Genomic DNA, 18,192 nt, shown 5'->3' with positions numbered 1-18,192 from the left:
GGATAAAAATAATTGTGTTCTTTATTTTTTTATCTACCATTTTGAGAAGTTACACTTATTCAACCCCCCCCCCCCTTTCTAAGTGTTTTTCACTCCTTCATATGAGAAGTGGCTTATCGTATTGCCTTACCGCCTATGCTTGCAAACTTGCATGATGTGTTTCATATGTCTCAGCTCAGGAAATAAATTGCGGATCCTTCCCATGTGATCCAAGTGGATGACATACAAGTGAAAGACAATTTGACAGCTGTGGCATTGCCTATGAAAATCGAAGACCAAAAGTTGAAACAGTTACGTGGTAAAGAGATAGCATTGTTCATAGTAGCTTGGGGAGGAACAGCAGGTGGAAATGTTACTTGGGAACTGGAGATTCAGATGAAGGATCCCTATCCTGAACTCTTTACGTAAGGTACGTTTTCGAGGACGAAAACTCTTTTAGTGGGGGAGAGTTGTAACACCCCATATTTTCTCTGTATTAATTTAATTAAGATTTAAATTAATTAATTGGAATTGTTTAGTATTTTAATTGAATTATTGGGGGAATTGAGAAAATAATATAATTGGGCCAGAGTTGTGGTTAGTAAAGAGGGGGTGTGATTGTTGGGCCTTTTTACTAAAGTGGTCTATTTTTCATAAAAGAAGGAAATAAAGAAAATTGGAAAATAGAAGAGCAAAGAGTCTGAAGAAGAGAAGGAGGTCAACGTGAAAGAGAACCTTGAAGAGGAATAACCAAAATCAAATTTTAAGGTAAGGGGGACTCTTCCTATTAATATCTCTTATGTATTAATGGGTAATAGAATTGATTAGTGTGTTATCTGATTCAATTGGAGATGTTAGGTTTTGGGGATTTTCATAGTTTTAGGATGATTTAATGAATTTGAATGATGATGATTGTGTACGATGTTAATTGACTCCTAAAACATGTTAGAGTTGTGCTATAGTATGTGAATTGGTGCTGTTTTTATGTGGTAATCGTTTTGACACAAATTTGGTTGAATTGGAAATGGAGAAGTTCTGTCAAAAGTGATTTTTGATGTTACTGGTAAGCGGTAACCGATTACATGAGGTGAGGTAACCGGTTACCTCATCTATGTTTTGTGTTATTGTTGATGTCTGGGAGGCAGTAACCGGTTACTCTATTTGAGGTAACCGGTTACTGTAGTTACGATTAGGATTTTTGGTCACTCCGTCAGGTAGTAATCGGTTACTCAATTTGAGGTAACCGGTTACTACTGAGCGTTTTCTAAATAAATAGTTTCTGCTAACGCAGTAACCGGTTACCGCTGTGTGTTTTTGAAAAATAAATTATTTACTAAAATTCATATCTTTTGATCCGTGTATCCGTTTTAAGTGCCGTTTTGGGTGTTGCTAAGCTAATTAAATATTTTATATAATGAAATGGTGAGATGGGCAGTGGCCCGATTTTATTTTAAACTCCCAATTAAATTAGTTTGGCGAAATTAAACATTGTGTGCATATGATGTTAGGTGTGACAATGTATTTGATATGGTGATGGATTGATTGTGATTATTATTATGATTATTGTGATGAATGTGTGAATGATTTGAATGATGTTGAGACATGTACATACTTTATTCGGTGATGTGGTGTTGAGATGAGTTATTCATCGTGATTGGTGATGGTATGTATGTTATATGTTGCATGCATTAATAAACGTTTTGGTGGCTGAATCCCAATGATGTTTTGGATCAGTGGAAGGCATAATATTGTGTGGAATTTGTGCTGGTAGGGCCGTATCTCGGTGATTTTTAGATTGATCAGATGGGTTAATCCCATCACGTATTGGTACCACATGCATAGGGTCAGTGCATTGCATATATGTGTATGTGTTATAACATGATTGGAAGAATTCCAGTGTTATATAATGATGATGTTGATTGTGTTGGTGTTGATGATAAATAATTTCTGAAAATCTGAATATATTACGATAGGGTGAATGATATACTTATGACGTTTTATTATTTATGAACGCATAATATTTAATAATTACGAATGAGACTCACCCTAACTATTGATCATTTTCGGATTAAAGAGTAGCGGCTTGTGCTCGGTGAGGATAGCACGTAGAGTTATTTCTTTTAGTCTGGTCGTGTCGGTGTCATGCTCTGGTCTTGTAACACTAGGGGACGTTTGCGTTTGAGTTGTTGTTGAACTATTATTCCTTTTGTTATGAAATAATTTCGGTTGGTTTTGAATCGGTGAATCTTTGGTGTTGAACACTGACGTTTTATGTTATTCAAATTATGAATTAATTTCGCTTTGTTAACATGTTTAGTGAATGATATGGTTTGATGTTCCTTATAAGGCATGACATGATTGAATGTTTTAAATATTGTGGAGTTGTAATGCCCTTGTACATGTTTTACTCTGAATTTAATTATAATTGTCGTGGGGTTAGAAGGGTGTTACAGATTGAGCAAGAAGTCTCTTATCTCAAGACTTGAGCAGGAAGTCTCAATCTGTAGGATTGAGCAGGATGTCTATTGCTTGATGGCTTGAGAAAAAAGTCCTGAACAGGTAGTTTAGGCAAAGAAGTCTCTCGCCTGCGTGCTTGAGCAATGAAGTCTCTTTCTAGTTTGATTAAGCAAATTGTAATCTGAATGATTATAATGAAAATTTCTTGTGCTACAAGGGGACTGTACTACTCTCACTTTAGGAGGAACCAAGATATATTGTGTGTCTCTTTATTTACTCCTGCATTTAATTATACTACTGTGGACATAACTCTGAAGTCAGACTCTGATCTGGCTTAGTTCTTCTTGATACAAAATCTATTATTATCTACTCAGTTTTGAATCAAGATTTGAAAAACGTATTCTTTGGTATACACAGTTCAACCCGTCTTCTTTTGTATGTTTTTCTCACCTTTTATTGGTATGAGAGTCTGGATGTGTATAACACTTAACAGTGGTACAGTCAAGGGATGTAGTGAGAAAAATTATACAACACGTTTTTTAGTATTCTATGCATATTTCTATCTATTGACAAAAGATGGAAACTACATAAGCTGAAGAAAGATGATATGGAGAAAGTCAAAATAATGATGTGCAGAGTGCACACACAAGTATATGACTTGAAAGGAATCCATGACTAATCATCTAGATAAATTTCAACCAAATCTCTTCAGGTCAAGAAACTTGTTTCTTCTTTAAGTCATTTACTTTGTGAGTATGAAAAGATTATTTAATCTTTAAGACTTACTCGTGGAATAAGTGTGCTTGCTAAAGAAATCAAGGAACCTTTATTTACATAAGTAATTTATTTTGTGAGTATGAAAGTATTTTTAATCTTTAAGATTGACTCGTGGGGCAAGTGTGCTTGTTGAAGATATTTACGTTCAATCTTGATTTGCTTGTTGAGATATGTGAAGAAAGTAAGATTGAATAAAAAAGGGGAAAACTCCTGCATCGTGATTCAAAGTCACCAAAATATTATGCAATTCGCTTTTGTTTAAAAGAAAATTTAGACAGGAAAACTGAAGGAGTCAATATTGCACTAAGGACTCACATTCTGAAACTGAGTAAGAATTTGGCTCAAATAGAGATAAGAATATAGTCATGCTGCTCAAATTAGAAATTTGTCTGGTGAACCTTTGAGTATGCATGAGACAACTCTTCAAATGTTCTTTGTACTATGTTTTGACAGGATCAAAGGTTGCTTCCATGGAAAAGCAAGATCAAAGAAGAAGAGCTTAGTTTATCAGCTACTGAAAGTAGCATGATTCTGAATCCATCAGAATCAATGACACAAAAGTCAAATGGTTTTGATCAAAATAAAACCTGATATTTCAAAATCATTAGTTTCTGAAAAGATCAGACATTGTGATCTTTTAGTCTTATGGTGGAAGAAATTCAAAGCCTAAAGATCTCCAAGTCAAAAGTATTCGAACAAGATTTGATACTGCATATAATCTCTAGTTTTGATGATAACAATACATATATTTTATATGTAACAATTTTGTACTCTAATAAATTCTTAAGTGTGTAGATATTATATTTTGTTTGATTTTCGATTGTCATCTGGAAAGATCATCAGAATTAATGCTGGCAGACCTCAGAAGAACTATTACATTTGTTTCTAAAGAAACATCAGCAGTTCTGAAGAATGTTGAATGTACGCTAGAAAAGGATCTCCATGAATTTCTCAAATAAGCTACTACTTCCAGATCAGAAGTCGAAACTTCTAACTCAGGTAAACTTTTACTTCTAGATCAGATATCAAGATTTATTTTTCAGATAAGCTTTTGCTTTCAGCTCAAAAGACAAGGTTCTGACTCTAAAGACAGATACTCTTGGAATACTCACCTTACATGATCTCTTATGTACTACTCACTACTTCAGATTAGAAGTATATTATTAAGAAGAAAAGATCAGAAAGTTTCACAAGAAGATAATAGTACAACAATACAATACCAATTCCACTATAGTGAAAATGTATGTACGACCAAAGGAATTTGTGTGCTCTTTGTCTCCCACAGTCTACATATTACCATTATGGTTGCTGGCATGATAGTGACATTTCGTCCTTCTCAACGGTCTACTTTTTTGGGCTATATATAGAAGCACTACTCCATTGAAGAGAATGCTGCTAAACATTAAATACATCAATGTGAAAGAAAAACCAAGAGAAAGAAACTTAAGAGCTACTGCACAAAACACTCACAAAGATAAATATTTATTTTAAGAGAATCATAAACACAAAGAGTTGTTACTCATTATTTGTGTAAACATTTGTTCTTAAACTTTGTTTCATTTGCTTACCTAGAAGCACTATTTGTAAACACTTTCTATTGTAAATCTTTTGTGATTTGTTTTTCCTCAAGTGACTAGGTGTTAGTCTATATACTTGAGAGGGATAAGGTGTCTTTCTAGACTCTTAGATGTTTGTTTGTAATCTTTCAATACTAGTGGATTAAATCCTTTTTGAAGGCGAAATCACCTTGGCGGGTGAACAAGACTAGCCTTGTTTAAGGTGAACTTGTATAAACCGAAAGTGTCAATTTTATTCTTAGCTTGTCTATCTTGTTTATTTTAGTGAATTGTTTTTCTAAAAGAAATAGTTTTTGAAAACCCAATTCAAACCCCCTTTTCTTGTGTTTTTCTCAACCTTCAGTTGGTATTAGAGCTCCAGCTCTATTATTGATTTTTCAATCAAACACTTAATCATGTAGAGAGATCCAGTGTGAGAAAAACTTCTATGACTGTTGCTAATAAAAATGAAAGAGATAGTTACAATGTTAAACCTCTTGTCTTTGGTTGTTAACAGAGATGTTGAAGATCCACCTGCTGGTGGTGACCTACTAAGAATCCACCAGCTGGTAACCCACCTATTATAAATCCTCGTGGCAACACTGGGCCACAACTTACTCCTGAAGAGTTGCATGCGTAGCATGGTAGGAGAACCAAACAGATTCCTATACCTAGATGGAGGTAGATCAGAATGATTATTTGTACTCGATGCACGACACTAAGATGGGTTACTCTAACGAGGTAGAGAAGAAATTTTGTGTGATTGAGGAAAGGCTGAAAGCTGTGGAGAGCCATGTTATGGGAATGGACATCAATGACCTGGGGCTGGTACCACGGGTTAAGGTTCCTCCTAAGTTTAAGGTCTTTGAGGTTGAAAAATATAAGGGTACTACTTTTCCTAAAACTTATGTCAGGGCTAACTACAGGAAAATTCATGTCTACTTGGAGGATGAGAGGTTGCTGATGCACTTTTCCAGGAGAGCTTGACTGGAGCTTCATGGAATGGTATATGCAACTAGAGTGTTCGTATATAAAAATATGGAGGGACTTGGTGGAGGATTTTGTTAAACACTACCAGTATAACATCGATATGGCGCCCAACTGAACTCAACTGCAGAATCTGACACATAAGCCAAATGAATCATTCATATAGTACGCCTACAAATGACATAAATTGGCGGCTGGGGTTCATCCTCCCATGCTAGAAAGAGAAATGATTGACATGTTCACCAATACTCTTGAGGGTCACTACTACACAACATGTACTACATCTCCAAACTTTGCGGAGTTAGTGATGTTTGGTGGAAGAATTGAAAGTGCGATTAAAACTTGTAAGATTCACGTTGCCAATAATGCTAGTTCCTCCTCATGGGCATGGGGAAAGAAGCCATTCGGTGGGTACTCCAAGAAGAAAGATGTTGAAGTTAATACGACTTTTTCTCGTAAGGGTAAGAGACAAGCTTATCAGGCTTCATATCAGTTGTTAGACAATAGGACGGATCTAGAAGGGGGTTGAATAGATCCCTTGTTTATTTTTCGCGCTTTTTCAAATGTAAGCGAAAGCACCCGAATTTAAATTCGTCTAAAACGATCCATTATTGGATTGACCGGATATGGAAACCAAATGGATTGAGAATGATGAAAAGCGAATCAATATTTAGTTCGAGATTATCAAGTGCTTAAACGATGTCACTTAGTGATTATTACTTCCAATGATTTGTTTAAAGTAACGACAATAATTTGTGTGTTTGTTAATTTGTCAAACACTTGGTGTGCAAAATACACCAAGTTCAAACAGTTCACAATAACACAAATTATGGTGAATGAAAATAAAATGCGATAAAGTAAAACAACACATGATTTGTTTAGGCAGTCCCCCTTGTCATTCTCCCATAAGGTACGTCTGCCCCTAATTATAAATTTAGAATTAGGATATATGCTATTAAGTTGCAAAGTGTTTACAAGAGAAGAATAGTTACCATTACCCAATTTACAATTGTAGAAAATTGATTTAATACTTTTCTCTTCCCTTGTTTCAAGCTTTACCAAGTATGTCAAATCCTTCGAACAAACCTGCGGTTAACGCTACTTGTTTGCACGCACTCAATGTTTCGCAAACCTTTCACTCGGCTAATTTCGATCTCAAGAACTTAACCCCAAATCTTTCTTCACAATCCTCCGGTTACCGTGATTCAATTGAGCAAACCCACAGTTCCTCAATCCCTTCACTCGGCTGAATTTGATGAAGCAAAGACTTGTGAAAAAATCCCTAAATCTTCAAGATATTGGAGGAGAAAACCCTAATGGTTTTATACAAGAAAAAACCCATAATTGCTAAACCCAAATATAAATCTCTGTCTTCAGTTTGAACATTATCAACCCATCCAAGCACTATGATCAACAAGAATTATTGTGTGTAGTTATTGATGAATGATTGAAGATGAAGAACACATTGTGTATATCTTTCAATTTTTCTGGTTGGTTGTAAAATAGGACATGAAAGAGTATATATGTGTTAACCTTCAGCTCTATCAGAAAATTGGTTTCAAAACAGCGAGCGGTCGACCATAGCAGAAGGGAGGGTCGGCGCGAGCTTTCCTGAAGTAGGCTTAATGAAAAGATATTTCCCGATGCATCGACCATTGTAGGTCCAGGCGTCGACGCAAGTGGTGAACTCTTCAAGTCCTAGTGTGAGTCGACCAAGGGGTCGGCGTGAGCTCCCCCGAGGTTGGTGAAAAGAAATTTGAAGTTGCCATGCGTCGACCATAGCAGGGCATGCATCGATGCATACCAAGTTTTACATTCTCCCAGTATTGAGCCGACCATTGGATCGGCATGAACTCTCCCGAGGCAATGCATAACTGAATTCTTCATCCATGAGTCGACGCAAGTGAATCATGAGTCGACGCATGTTGTTGGTATATTCATAAACACATGGTTCTTGAGACTTACTCCTGATTTCCAGTATCTATCAAGGTTTCGCATCAACCCATACATCAATGGTAGGTTTTGACATTAAAACATGAGTAGAGGTGTATTTCCCTCACATACTCCCCTTTTTTTATGATGGCAAAATCTAAGTAGGCGTTTGATCGATCGATTTGTCGACGAGAAAGCTCCCCCTGAATATGTGCACTAATTTTGCCACATAACTACTTTTTAATTTTGCCACATAACTACTTTTCTTGCAATGCTTCTTCCCCTTTGACAACATCAAAAAGAGACAAGTAAATGGTCAAAGATAACACAAATTATACTTGTTCATGAAACATACTTGTTGGAAACACAGTAAACTCACATAACATTGTCCACAGAATTAATTAAACAGAACATACAAAACAAAAAAACACATGACTTCATATTGCATGAAATTAAATAAAACATGAAATGAGACAAATCAATCCTCCGAATTCTCATATTCTCTTGGTGGATTGGGTGGAGTGGGTGGATAGTGTTGCATGAAGTTTTTGAGAGATGGGTTTTTAGGGTTTTTGGATAGGGATTTTCGGTTTGGAGGTAGAGAGAGAAGAGAGGATTGAACCACACATCCCTATAATAATATAACGTTTCAGGCTTATTTAGTCAGCGATGCATCGACCATGACAGTTAGTGCACCGACGCATGCAAAAAAATCAATGAAAAATTAAATGCTTCAGTAATGCGTCTACCGTTCACATGCTTGGGTCGACTCATGCAGGCTAAAATGTGATTTTCATTGTATGTTCACTAGTTGCATAATTAAAAGAGAGCCAACATGCAAGACACTTATCATGGAGAGTATAAACATGTAATTATGTCAAATTAATCGTTAGCATATGATCAAGAATGGAGATAGATAGGAGTGATATTACCTTTAGGGAGATTTTCATCTAAGTTGCCCTCACACTCACTTGCTAAAAGTAAAGAAATAATATAGAACGCCTAATTCCCTTTGGATTTGGAAAAATGGCTCCGTCGCATGTGGTATAGTGAAGATGTAGGCAAGTTAATTTTTACTATCAACATGCTCGAATACGACGTCACCTTTTTCTACATGATCCCTAAGGAAGCGGTGTCTAATCTCAATATTTTTTGTGCGTGAATGAATAATCGGGTTTTTCGTTAGATTGATGGCACTTATATTGTCACAAAATATGGGAATACTTTCTCATTTAATGTCGAAGTCGAGAAATTGTTGTTTGAGCCACAAAATTTGAGCACAACAATTTCTGGATGCGACGTATTCCGCCTCGGTATTTGACAAAGCCACGAAAACTTGCTTTTTGCTATGCCATCTTACTAAGGAATTTGAAAAGTAAATGGCAAGTACCACTAGTACTTTTCCTATTCGATTTGCAACCTGTAAAGTCGAAATCAGAATAGCCAACTAACGAGCAATCACTTCCCTTGGGGAACCAAAGACAGTGCTTTGGAGTGCCACAAAGATACATAAGTATACGCTTTACGGATTTTAGATGAGACTCATTGGGACATGATTGAATTCTGGCACACATATATACACTAAACATAATATCGGGACGGGAAGCGGTAAGATAGAGGAGGGAACCGATCATACCTCTATACCTTTTTACATCAACTGGCTTACCATTTTCATCCCGATCTAGATTTATAGCGGTAGGCATGGGGTGTCTGTCATACCCCAAAATTTGCCCTCATATAATTATAAGTTTCACTTTAAATGACGTGGCACAATTGGTAAGGCTTGCAGGTATACGGTCAGTTGTTCTTATCCTACTACTAACATTTTTTCCTTTTTATTTACTAATTTTAGTTTTATTTCCCCTTTTATTCAAAAAAATCACAAAAAATGTTTTTTTTTTTATAATTTTTTTTAATAATAATTAAATATTATTTTCGTATTTTATTTATTTATTATTTTAAAAAATGTTTTTACTTTTTTCTTATTTTAATTAAAAAAATCAAAAATCATAAAAATAAAAATTGGATTCAAAAGGATTTGTGATCATTTTAAAATATTGCATTTTAGGATTTAGGATAGTTTTTTTATTTTATTTTATTTTTATTTTTAGAGAAAATCAATGAATTAACTAAATATATTAAGAATTAAATCAAATTTGATTTAAATGCTTGATTATATTAGTTAATAGTTAATTTCCTATTTTGATTTAACCTAATTTTGCATCTTATAAATAGTCACTCACTGTCGCATATAAAGAGGGAAGACAATGGAATCCTATTTTTTTTTTTTTTTTTTTTGATTCAAACTGCATTTAGATTAAGAGCCCATCATAGGCAAATGAGTACAAACAGAGTCAAGCTTGGGGATAAAGCCCAGCCAAGTTCTACAACCAGCAGTTTTGCCAATACTCACCATATGGTGTGCATCAGTATTGAAATTCCTAGACACATACATAACAGTTACAACATCAAAATAAAGTTTAATCTCACTACAGTCTAACACTATCGGCTCAAGAACAACCGAGAAATCCATTTTGTTAACACAATCCACCACTACCAAGGCATCTGACTGTACCACAATTTTCTGCAGCTTGAGGTCACGGGCCACTTGGAGGCCCCAACGAATAGCCATCGCCTCCGCAGTGCTTGGGCTCACCGACACCTCCATCCTCTTAGAGGCAGCAACTATCACCTCATCATTATGTTTCTTGATCACACAACCCATGGCCACCGTCCCGTCGTTGAAACAGCCAGCATCCACTTGCACCAGGAAAACATCAACAGGACATTCTCTGGGTGCTGCATTCTCAGTCTGTTGCAAGCGCCTATCTTGGGGAATAAAACAATTAAATTCAGCCAGATAGTTAACAGAGTCGCTTACCACTTTCGGGGGGGAAACCGTGACACCTTCAAAGACACATTTGTTCCTAGCCTTCCAGATTTGCCAAAGCATGGTGCACATCAGTTGGTTGACAAACAAGTTCCTGTCCGATAATCCTTTAGTAAGCACCATGAGCGGATCAGCGGTAGGATCGAGACGCAAGCCAAGGGGGGAGGAGAACCAAATCATTTTTGTTACATCACAGTGGCAGAATAAATGATCAAGGGTCTCCGGGGATCTATCACAAAACGGGCAGGAAGGGTCAATGTGTATACCTTTTTTGAGGAGGTTCGTTCTAAGCGGCAGAATGTTATGACATAGTCTCCATAGGAAGTTTTTGATCCTGACATGGACTGGTGCTTTCCACAGAAGTTTCCAAAGTGACTCATCCGCAGTGCCAGAGGTTCCTACCTTTGCAGCGTCCCTCTTAGATACCAGCAAATGGTAAGCTGTGCGTACAGAGTAATTCCCGTCTTTCTCCCAATGCCAAATCATTTTATCTCTATCTCCATTCCTAGGCAACGGTATTCCACCAATTTGTCTCCCTTCATAATGATCAAAACACTCATTTAGAAGTGATTGTTTCCAGCAGCAAAGATCCTCGTCTATGAGTTCTGAAACCAACGCATCCGGCTGTAATCCCCTCACAGGCCCCATCACTTTAAATCCCGAATTAAAGGGAATCCAGTTATCACTCCAGATTTTAACCGAGCGGCCATCCCCAATTCTCCATCTAGCTCCATCCAAAACCAATTCTCTTGCTCCGAGAATACTCCGCCAGTTATAACTTGGGGAGTACCCCAAGCTAGCATCTTTAATAGTCCTATTGGGATAATATTTACTCTTAAGAACCTGCCCCAGCAATGTTGCCTCTCCTTGCGATAACCTCCAGAAATGTTTCCCAAGCAGGCTTTGGTTGAACTCTGAGATCCCCCTAAATCCCATTCCTCCTTTCCTCTTAGACAAAGACATTTTCTCCCATCGCATCCAGTGTAGTTTTCTAACTCCTTCGCGAGCCCCCCACCAGAACTTCGCCATTAAAGCTTCAATTTCGTGGCACACTCCTTCCGGAAGCTTGAAACAACTCATCACGTACGTCGGGATAGCCTGTGCAACAGCTTTGATCAATACCTCCTTACCTGCCCGTGACAGGAAACCCTCCTTCCATCCTTTCAATTTCTTCCAGACGCGCTCAATCACCAACTTGAAGATCTCTTTTACACTAACCTACAGTACATAATTTTCTAATTTTTTCTAACATGAACAATCTGTGTTTTCCAAGTATTGTTTGTGCTGCAGGGAAAAGAAGGAGAACGAAACCGATTCCGCTTCGTCGAATCAGCATCGCACATCCTTTCCACCAACATCCCAACCAATCGAAGTCCGCCATAATCATCATCAACAACTACCGCAAATAATTCTCAACCTTAATTCCGTTCATCAAGGATTACACCTAATCAGAATTCAATCATTCACAAATGCACATAACAATTTAACACGAAGTTTCAACCACAGTCAATTACATGAAATTCACTGCAAAAATTCAATAACTTTCGTTCTTGTATTTCTTCGGTTTTTTTTACAGATAAGCAGAGAAGAAAGAAAAGAACTCCGCTGCGGTCAACGGGCTCCGATGAGGACCGACAAGCACCACGGCCAACCATCCCCAAATCGCGCCTGTCCTTCGTATCACATTCACAACATGTCGCATAACACAGCGGTGCCGTCCTCCAACACGCAGAGCCATCGCTTCGCGAACGCTCAGCCCTCCGCCGTGATCTCTACACCGTAACGACGTCGTGGATCTCCACTGGGATCGTAACTGACTGCCGGACGCTATAGCCTCAGCAATGCTCACAGCCGGATCCGCCGCCGCTCAACGTCGAACCAGGCACGGTAACCGTTGTGCCATTTTCTTTTCATCAACTTTTGAAGCTTGGATCGTAATTTCGATTAATGTTGCATTTTGTTCATGTTTCATTGTTGATTTTTGTGTTTGAATTGTTTGATTTTTTGGATGAGAGCATGCTTTTTGTTATGAGAGTAAGAAAGAAGAAGGTTGAGAGAAATTGTGTGATCTATATTCTCTCTTCGTTACAGGTTGTTGTTGATTATTTCTTTTTTTTAATTCTTTTTTCCTCGCCACATGTCGTGGCCTAATTGGCCATGGTTATTAGTATTAACAAGTCAAAAACCAAATGATAGAATCCATTGTTAATTTACTGATACCAAGTGTTTCAATCTTATCTCAATGTATTTGTTTTGTTATTATCATCTTAGCTATGCTGTATATCCCTTAAAAAAGAATTGACAATAGAGTCAGGTAGGTAGCCGCCCCTAATTTGTTTCTGTTACCTTTTTTTTTTTGTTTTTATCTTTTAGTAATTGTAATTGAGACTAATGTTTTAGTTACAAATTTATTAAGTTAATTAGTTTGAGTTAGTTTAGATTAATTTATTACTCTAAAGAGAATTCCAAAAAACAACACAAATCCAAAATAAATAAACAAATAAATATATTATTTAATTAATTAATATTTATTTTAGATTAATCAGAGAGCTTATTGCCTTGTACATAAATATATTAATTAGATGTTAAAAACAAAAAACATGTGATTTAGATTTTTACTTTCCTATATTAATAATATTTGCTTTAATTTTAATTTTGTTTTATGACTATTTTAGATTTTTCTATTTTATCATTTCTCATTATCATTTTATATATTCGTATTAACACTTTCTTGTTTTTGCGAGGTACATTCGAGGTGTTCATATATTCTCGTGGATATTTGCAAATTCATCCTCAATCTCCTCCACTAGTCTCGCTAATTCCAAATCTAACTATTCAGAGAATGCGGTTTTGTAATCAAACATTGAATTTATTCATTGCGATTCTCTTCTCTGCTTTGCGCAATTTTTCAGGGTTATCATCAGACATCTTCTTCTGACTATGCGCCTCGCCTATTACGAAGCTAAGTCCCGACCCTATTATTTTATTTAAATATGTGTTTGCCTTATAAAATATTATTAGGTTTCACCCTCAAAAGTCAATGGACTCTTCCTACACTCACTTTCCTTCTTTTTGCCTTTGCCTTTTTCAGGGTTAACCCTGAGATCTCTCCCGACTAATAACCCTATCAGATCAAATGCGAAGCTAAGTTCTTATTCATATTTAATTTCTCTTTGACATTTTTTATTAAGTTAGGGTTAACTTTAATTCTCACTGAATTAGCCATACACTCACCCTCTTCTGTTTATTCTTCCTTTTCAATTTTCAGGGTTTGATGACCGCCGAAGCTACGAGTTTGGTAACCCTAAAACCCTAACCTTGATATTTTTTTTTGTTTATTATTACTTATGTCAAACCCTATTAAGGGATCCGCTGGTTACAATTTCCCTCCCCATATCTGTTTTGATTATATTATTTAAAGGCGTGGTTAGTAATCCTAGGGAGTGCAACCTTTGAATTGAACATAGAATCACTAAATTTACAAGATAATATATTTGAATATAATCACATGGTTGGTGCACACACGCACGCTTTTGGGTAACCTCTCTGTTGCCTGTTGCCTGTTGCCTTGTTGCCTGTTGCCTTGTTGCCTTGTATTTTGTGCAGAATAGCCAGTCCCTCGAATACGAGGATACCTCAGCCATGTTGCCTCAATTAAAGGTCGTGGTCCCTAATGATGCTGCCTTCGATACACTAACATGACCTCGACCCTCGGAAGTAGCCTACGAAAAAGGCTGAGGTATCTTCTGGTTGCCTACGAAAAAGGCTATTCTGATCCTTCCTCTTAGACTACCTGCCTCTCTATGGCATGGGTCAGTCTTTGGGCGAACGATAATTCGATGATCCTTCTACCTCCAAACGAAAGGCTTCCTGCCCACTTATGGCAAGGATTGACCCTTTCATTCTAAAAGGCTAAAAAGAGACCTATCATCTGAGTTTAAGGTAATTGCCCCTAATTGCTTTGCCATGCTCTATTTTTTATATTCTTTCTCAAAATTCTTCAAAAGCTGGCTACGCTCATTTTCGAGCTAAAAGTCCCTTTTTCCTCTTTCATCTACATTTTCTGAAAATGAGCAAGCAAAGCAATTAAGAGCCCATGGAAAACCATGGATGCAAAGGGTGCCTTACACCTTCCCTTTGCATAAATTACCCCCTGAACTTAGATTTCTTTAAAAGGTTTTTTTCTGTTTCTTTTAGCCTTTCTGAATTTGTTTGGATAAAATAAAAGTCGGTGGCGACTCATGCTTAACCGCGACATTTTGATCGATAAAAAGTCAGTTCACCGTATGACAGTGTCGATAGCCTTGGAGTTTACCATATTGGTTCGCTTGAGTAGCTTAAGACAATACTTTGTTTGGCTTACAAATGTTCCTTCCCCATCATACTCATCTCAAATTCTCCCTGCATAAGCTTAGAGAATTCCTTGACCAAAGACATGTTAGTAGACCCAAATATAATATCATCTACATATACTTGAACTAGAATAGTGTGTTTTCCTTGACGCTTAATGAAGAGATTTGTGTCTACCTTCCCTCTTAAGAATCCTTTGTCTATTACAAACTTGCTAAGGCTCTCGTACCAAGCCCTAGGGGCTTGTTTAAGACCGTACAAGGCACGCTTAAGCTTATAGACATGGTTAGGATAATCAAAGTTTTCAAAGTCGGGAGGTTGAGATACATACACTTCTTCATTAATATATCCATTTAGAAAGGCACTCTTAACATCCATTTGATATAATTTGAAATTTTGTGAGCATGCATGGGCAATCAAGAGGCGTATAGCCTCGAGTCGAGCGATTGGAGCGTAAGTCTCCTTATAGTCAATCCCTTCCTCTTGGTTAAACCCTTGAGCAATAAGACGAGCCTTGTTGCGGGTTATAATTCCGTTTTCGTCTAGTTTGTTCCTAATATACTCTCCGAAGAGATTCCTGCACCACCAAACATAATACCTTTTTCGACCGATTTTGGATAAGACTCATCAAAGGAAACATGCACAGATTCTTCAACGATATGTAACCTCTTATTGTATACCCTATATGCTTTACTAGATTGAGCGTATCCGAGGAAGATACCCTCATTCGATTTTGAATCAAATTTGCCAAGGTTTTCTTTTCCGTTATTTAGAACAACGCATTTACATCTGAAAACGTGGAAGTGTGAAATATTAGGCTTCCTACCCTTTAAGAGCTCATATGGGGTTTTGTTTAGAATCGGACGTATTAGAATCCTATTCAAAACATAACAAGCCATATTTATGGCATCAGCCCAAAAATATTTAGGAAGGTCGTGTTCATTGATCATAGTTCTTCCGAGTTCTTCTAAAACACGATTTTTACGTTCCACCACTCCATTTTGTTGTGGAGTACGTGGTGCGGAAAAATTATGATCAATGCCATGTTTTTCACCAAAGTCTTCAAAGAGGTGGTTTTCAAATTCACCTCCGTGATCGCTTCAGATGGTGACAGTGCTAGTGTTCAACATATTTTGAGACATTTTGACAAATTTTTCAAATGCGGAGAAAGTGTCACTTTTACTAGCTAAGAAAATAGTCCAATAAAACCTAGAGAATTCATCCACTATGACGAACCCATAATAATTTCCACCTAGACTTTTAATTCTATATGGTCCAAAGAGGTCCATATGGAGTAGTTCAAGGGGTCTCGATGTAGAAATGATATTTTTAGATTTAAATGAGATCCTTGTTTGCTTTCCCATTTGACATGCGTCACATAAGTGATCTTTGGAAAATTATATTTTGGGTAGTCCAAAAACTAGGTCTTTTGATACTATTTTATTTAGCAAGTCAAAGTTGATATGCACTAAACGTCTATGCCAAGCCATGAGTGTTCACTCATTATGGATAGACATTTAGTGCCGGTCAATGATACTTCGTTCAACTCAAGCATGTATACATTATTTACCCTCAAGCCATTAAACACATCATCTTTCTTATTATTATTTTCAATTGTGCAACTTTCTTTTGAAAAAGAAACTCTGTATCCTTTGTCGCACAATTGACTAATACTAATTAGATTGTGTTTAAGACCCTCAACTAAAACGACGTATGAGATAGTGGTAGAAGAGGAATTACCTACACTACCTTTAATGAGAATAGATCCCTTGTTATTATCACTGTAGGTAACAAATCCTTTCTTCTTAGCCATAAAGTCGTAGAATAAGGATATGTCATCTGTCATTTGTCTTCAGCAACCGCTACTGAGAAACCATCTTCTCTCAGAGGACTCAAGACATTCCACCTACAACATTAAATAAGGGAAGTAGGTACCCAATTTTAATTGGGTCCTTGTGTGTGAGTGAAACAAAGGTTGCTTTTAGGGAATCATTTGAAAATGCCTTTAGGGACTAAAAGTCTCCTAATAGTGTGACCTGGCTTGCAACAGTATAGACATGCCAAGTTTGTGTGAGAGTTACTTTTGCTTGATTGATCCTTTATCACATAAGTGTATTTTTGACAAGGATTGATCATACTTTTTCTAAAGTGTGATTGTTCAATAGCGAAGGTAACTTTAGGTTGAAAAGCTTTGTCTAATTTGACTTTGAGAGTTCTAACCTCTCTTTGCCAACTGTGAAAAGTTTCACATCCAGCCCATTTAAACCAAAAATCATTGTCATTATCGCTTTTTCCTTTGATAGCCTCTATCATAGACTTCTTGAGAGTTTCTAAATCCTTTTCGGATTCGGAAACCTTTTTCTCAAGGTTTGAAAATATTTTCTTATTTGAAGCCAAGCGTTTGAAAGCTTCCTTGGCTTCATCATGTAGAGTATCAAAGGCTTTTTGTAACTCAAAATAAGGCATTTTATCAAAATTATCGTATTTAGAGTGACTTACATTCTTTTTCTTCTTTTGATGGGCCATAAGACATAGATTGACTGTCTCTTCTTCATCAATAAAATTTCCTTTTCTTGAAGATTCACTATCGCTTTCCCAAGCGATGTATGCTCTCGTAGCTTTAGTTGATTTCCTTTGAAATTTATTCTTTGCCTTGTCTTTCTTGAGCCATGGACAATCCAGCTTGTAGTGACCGGGTTTGCCATAATTGTAGCATGATCCTTTTGACTTAGATTTCTTACTTTCATCTTGCTTGTTTGGTTTAGCTTGACGTCTATAGTCGACGAGGTTCTTTTCCGAATGTTGGATTTCATTTTTGCGTAGATATCTATTATACTTTCTTACGAATAAGCCCATATCTTCATCCAAACTTTCACCTTCCTCACTAGAGTCACTTCCACGCACACGAATCCTTGGTGGATGACTTAGAGCTAGAAGCCTTTAACACGATTGATTTCTTTTTCGTGTTCTTTGACTTTTCTTTCTTCTCTTTCTTTTCATGCTTATTGAGATTCATGAGATCTTTCTCCTGTTCTTCAAGCTTGCCAAATAGTGACGTAAGATCCAAAGTAGTGAGATCGTTGGCTTTCTTGATTACCGTGACCTTCAGTTGCCATTCTCTACTAAGACATCTCAAAATTTTATTAGTAGAAATAGAATTGGGAGTAATATGTCCTAGTGTGTGTAAGCGGTTGATAATATGAGAAAATATCTTTTGCATCTCCGAAATGGTTTCACCATGCTTCATGTGAAAGAGATCAAACT

The 18,192-nt window shown here is 36.8% G+C and overlaps 1 protein-coding gene across 1 annotated transcript; it reads right to left on the bottom strand.

The window, feature by feature from the left end:
- Nucleotides 1-10,005: 10,005 nt before the first annotated feature.
- Nucleotides 10,006-17,784, bottom strand: LOC131648716 (uncharacterized). Its single transcript, XM_058918449.1, has 2 exons — nucleotides 17,149-17,784; nucleotides 10,006-11,796 (listed from the first exon to the last, which is right to left on the bottom strand). Exons 1-2 carry the CDS (start codon nucleotides 17,782-17,784, stop codon nucleotides 10,006-10,008), a joined length of 2,427 nt encoding a protein of 808 aa, XP_058774432.1.
- Nucleotides 17,785-18,192: the final 408 nt, after the last annotated feature.

Source organism: Vicia villosa, linkage group LG2 (genome assembly GCF_029867415.1).
Source record: "Vicia villosa cultivar HV-30 ecotype Madison, WI linkage group LG2, Vvil1.0, whole genome shotgun sequence".
Classification (NCBI taxonomy): domain Eukaryota; kingdom Viridiplantae; phylum Streptophyta; class Magnoliopsida; order Fabales; family Fabaceae; genus Vicia; species Vicia villosa.
Note: the sequence above shows the minus strand (reverse complement) of the source record. Positions and strands in the feature narration are given on the sequence as shown.

Bases quoted from the DNA above. Each gene is read 5' to 3' on its own strand.
- LOC131648716 (XM_058918449.1), bottom strand. From the start codon at position 17,784: ATGGGCTTATTCGTAAGAAAGTATAATAGATATCTACGCAAAAATGAA. The intron at 11,797-17,148 runs GTTAGAACTCTC...TATGTACTGTAG, and splicing joins TTCACAGTTGGCAAAGAGAG to GTTAGTGTAAAAGAGATCTT.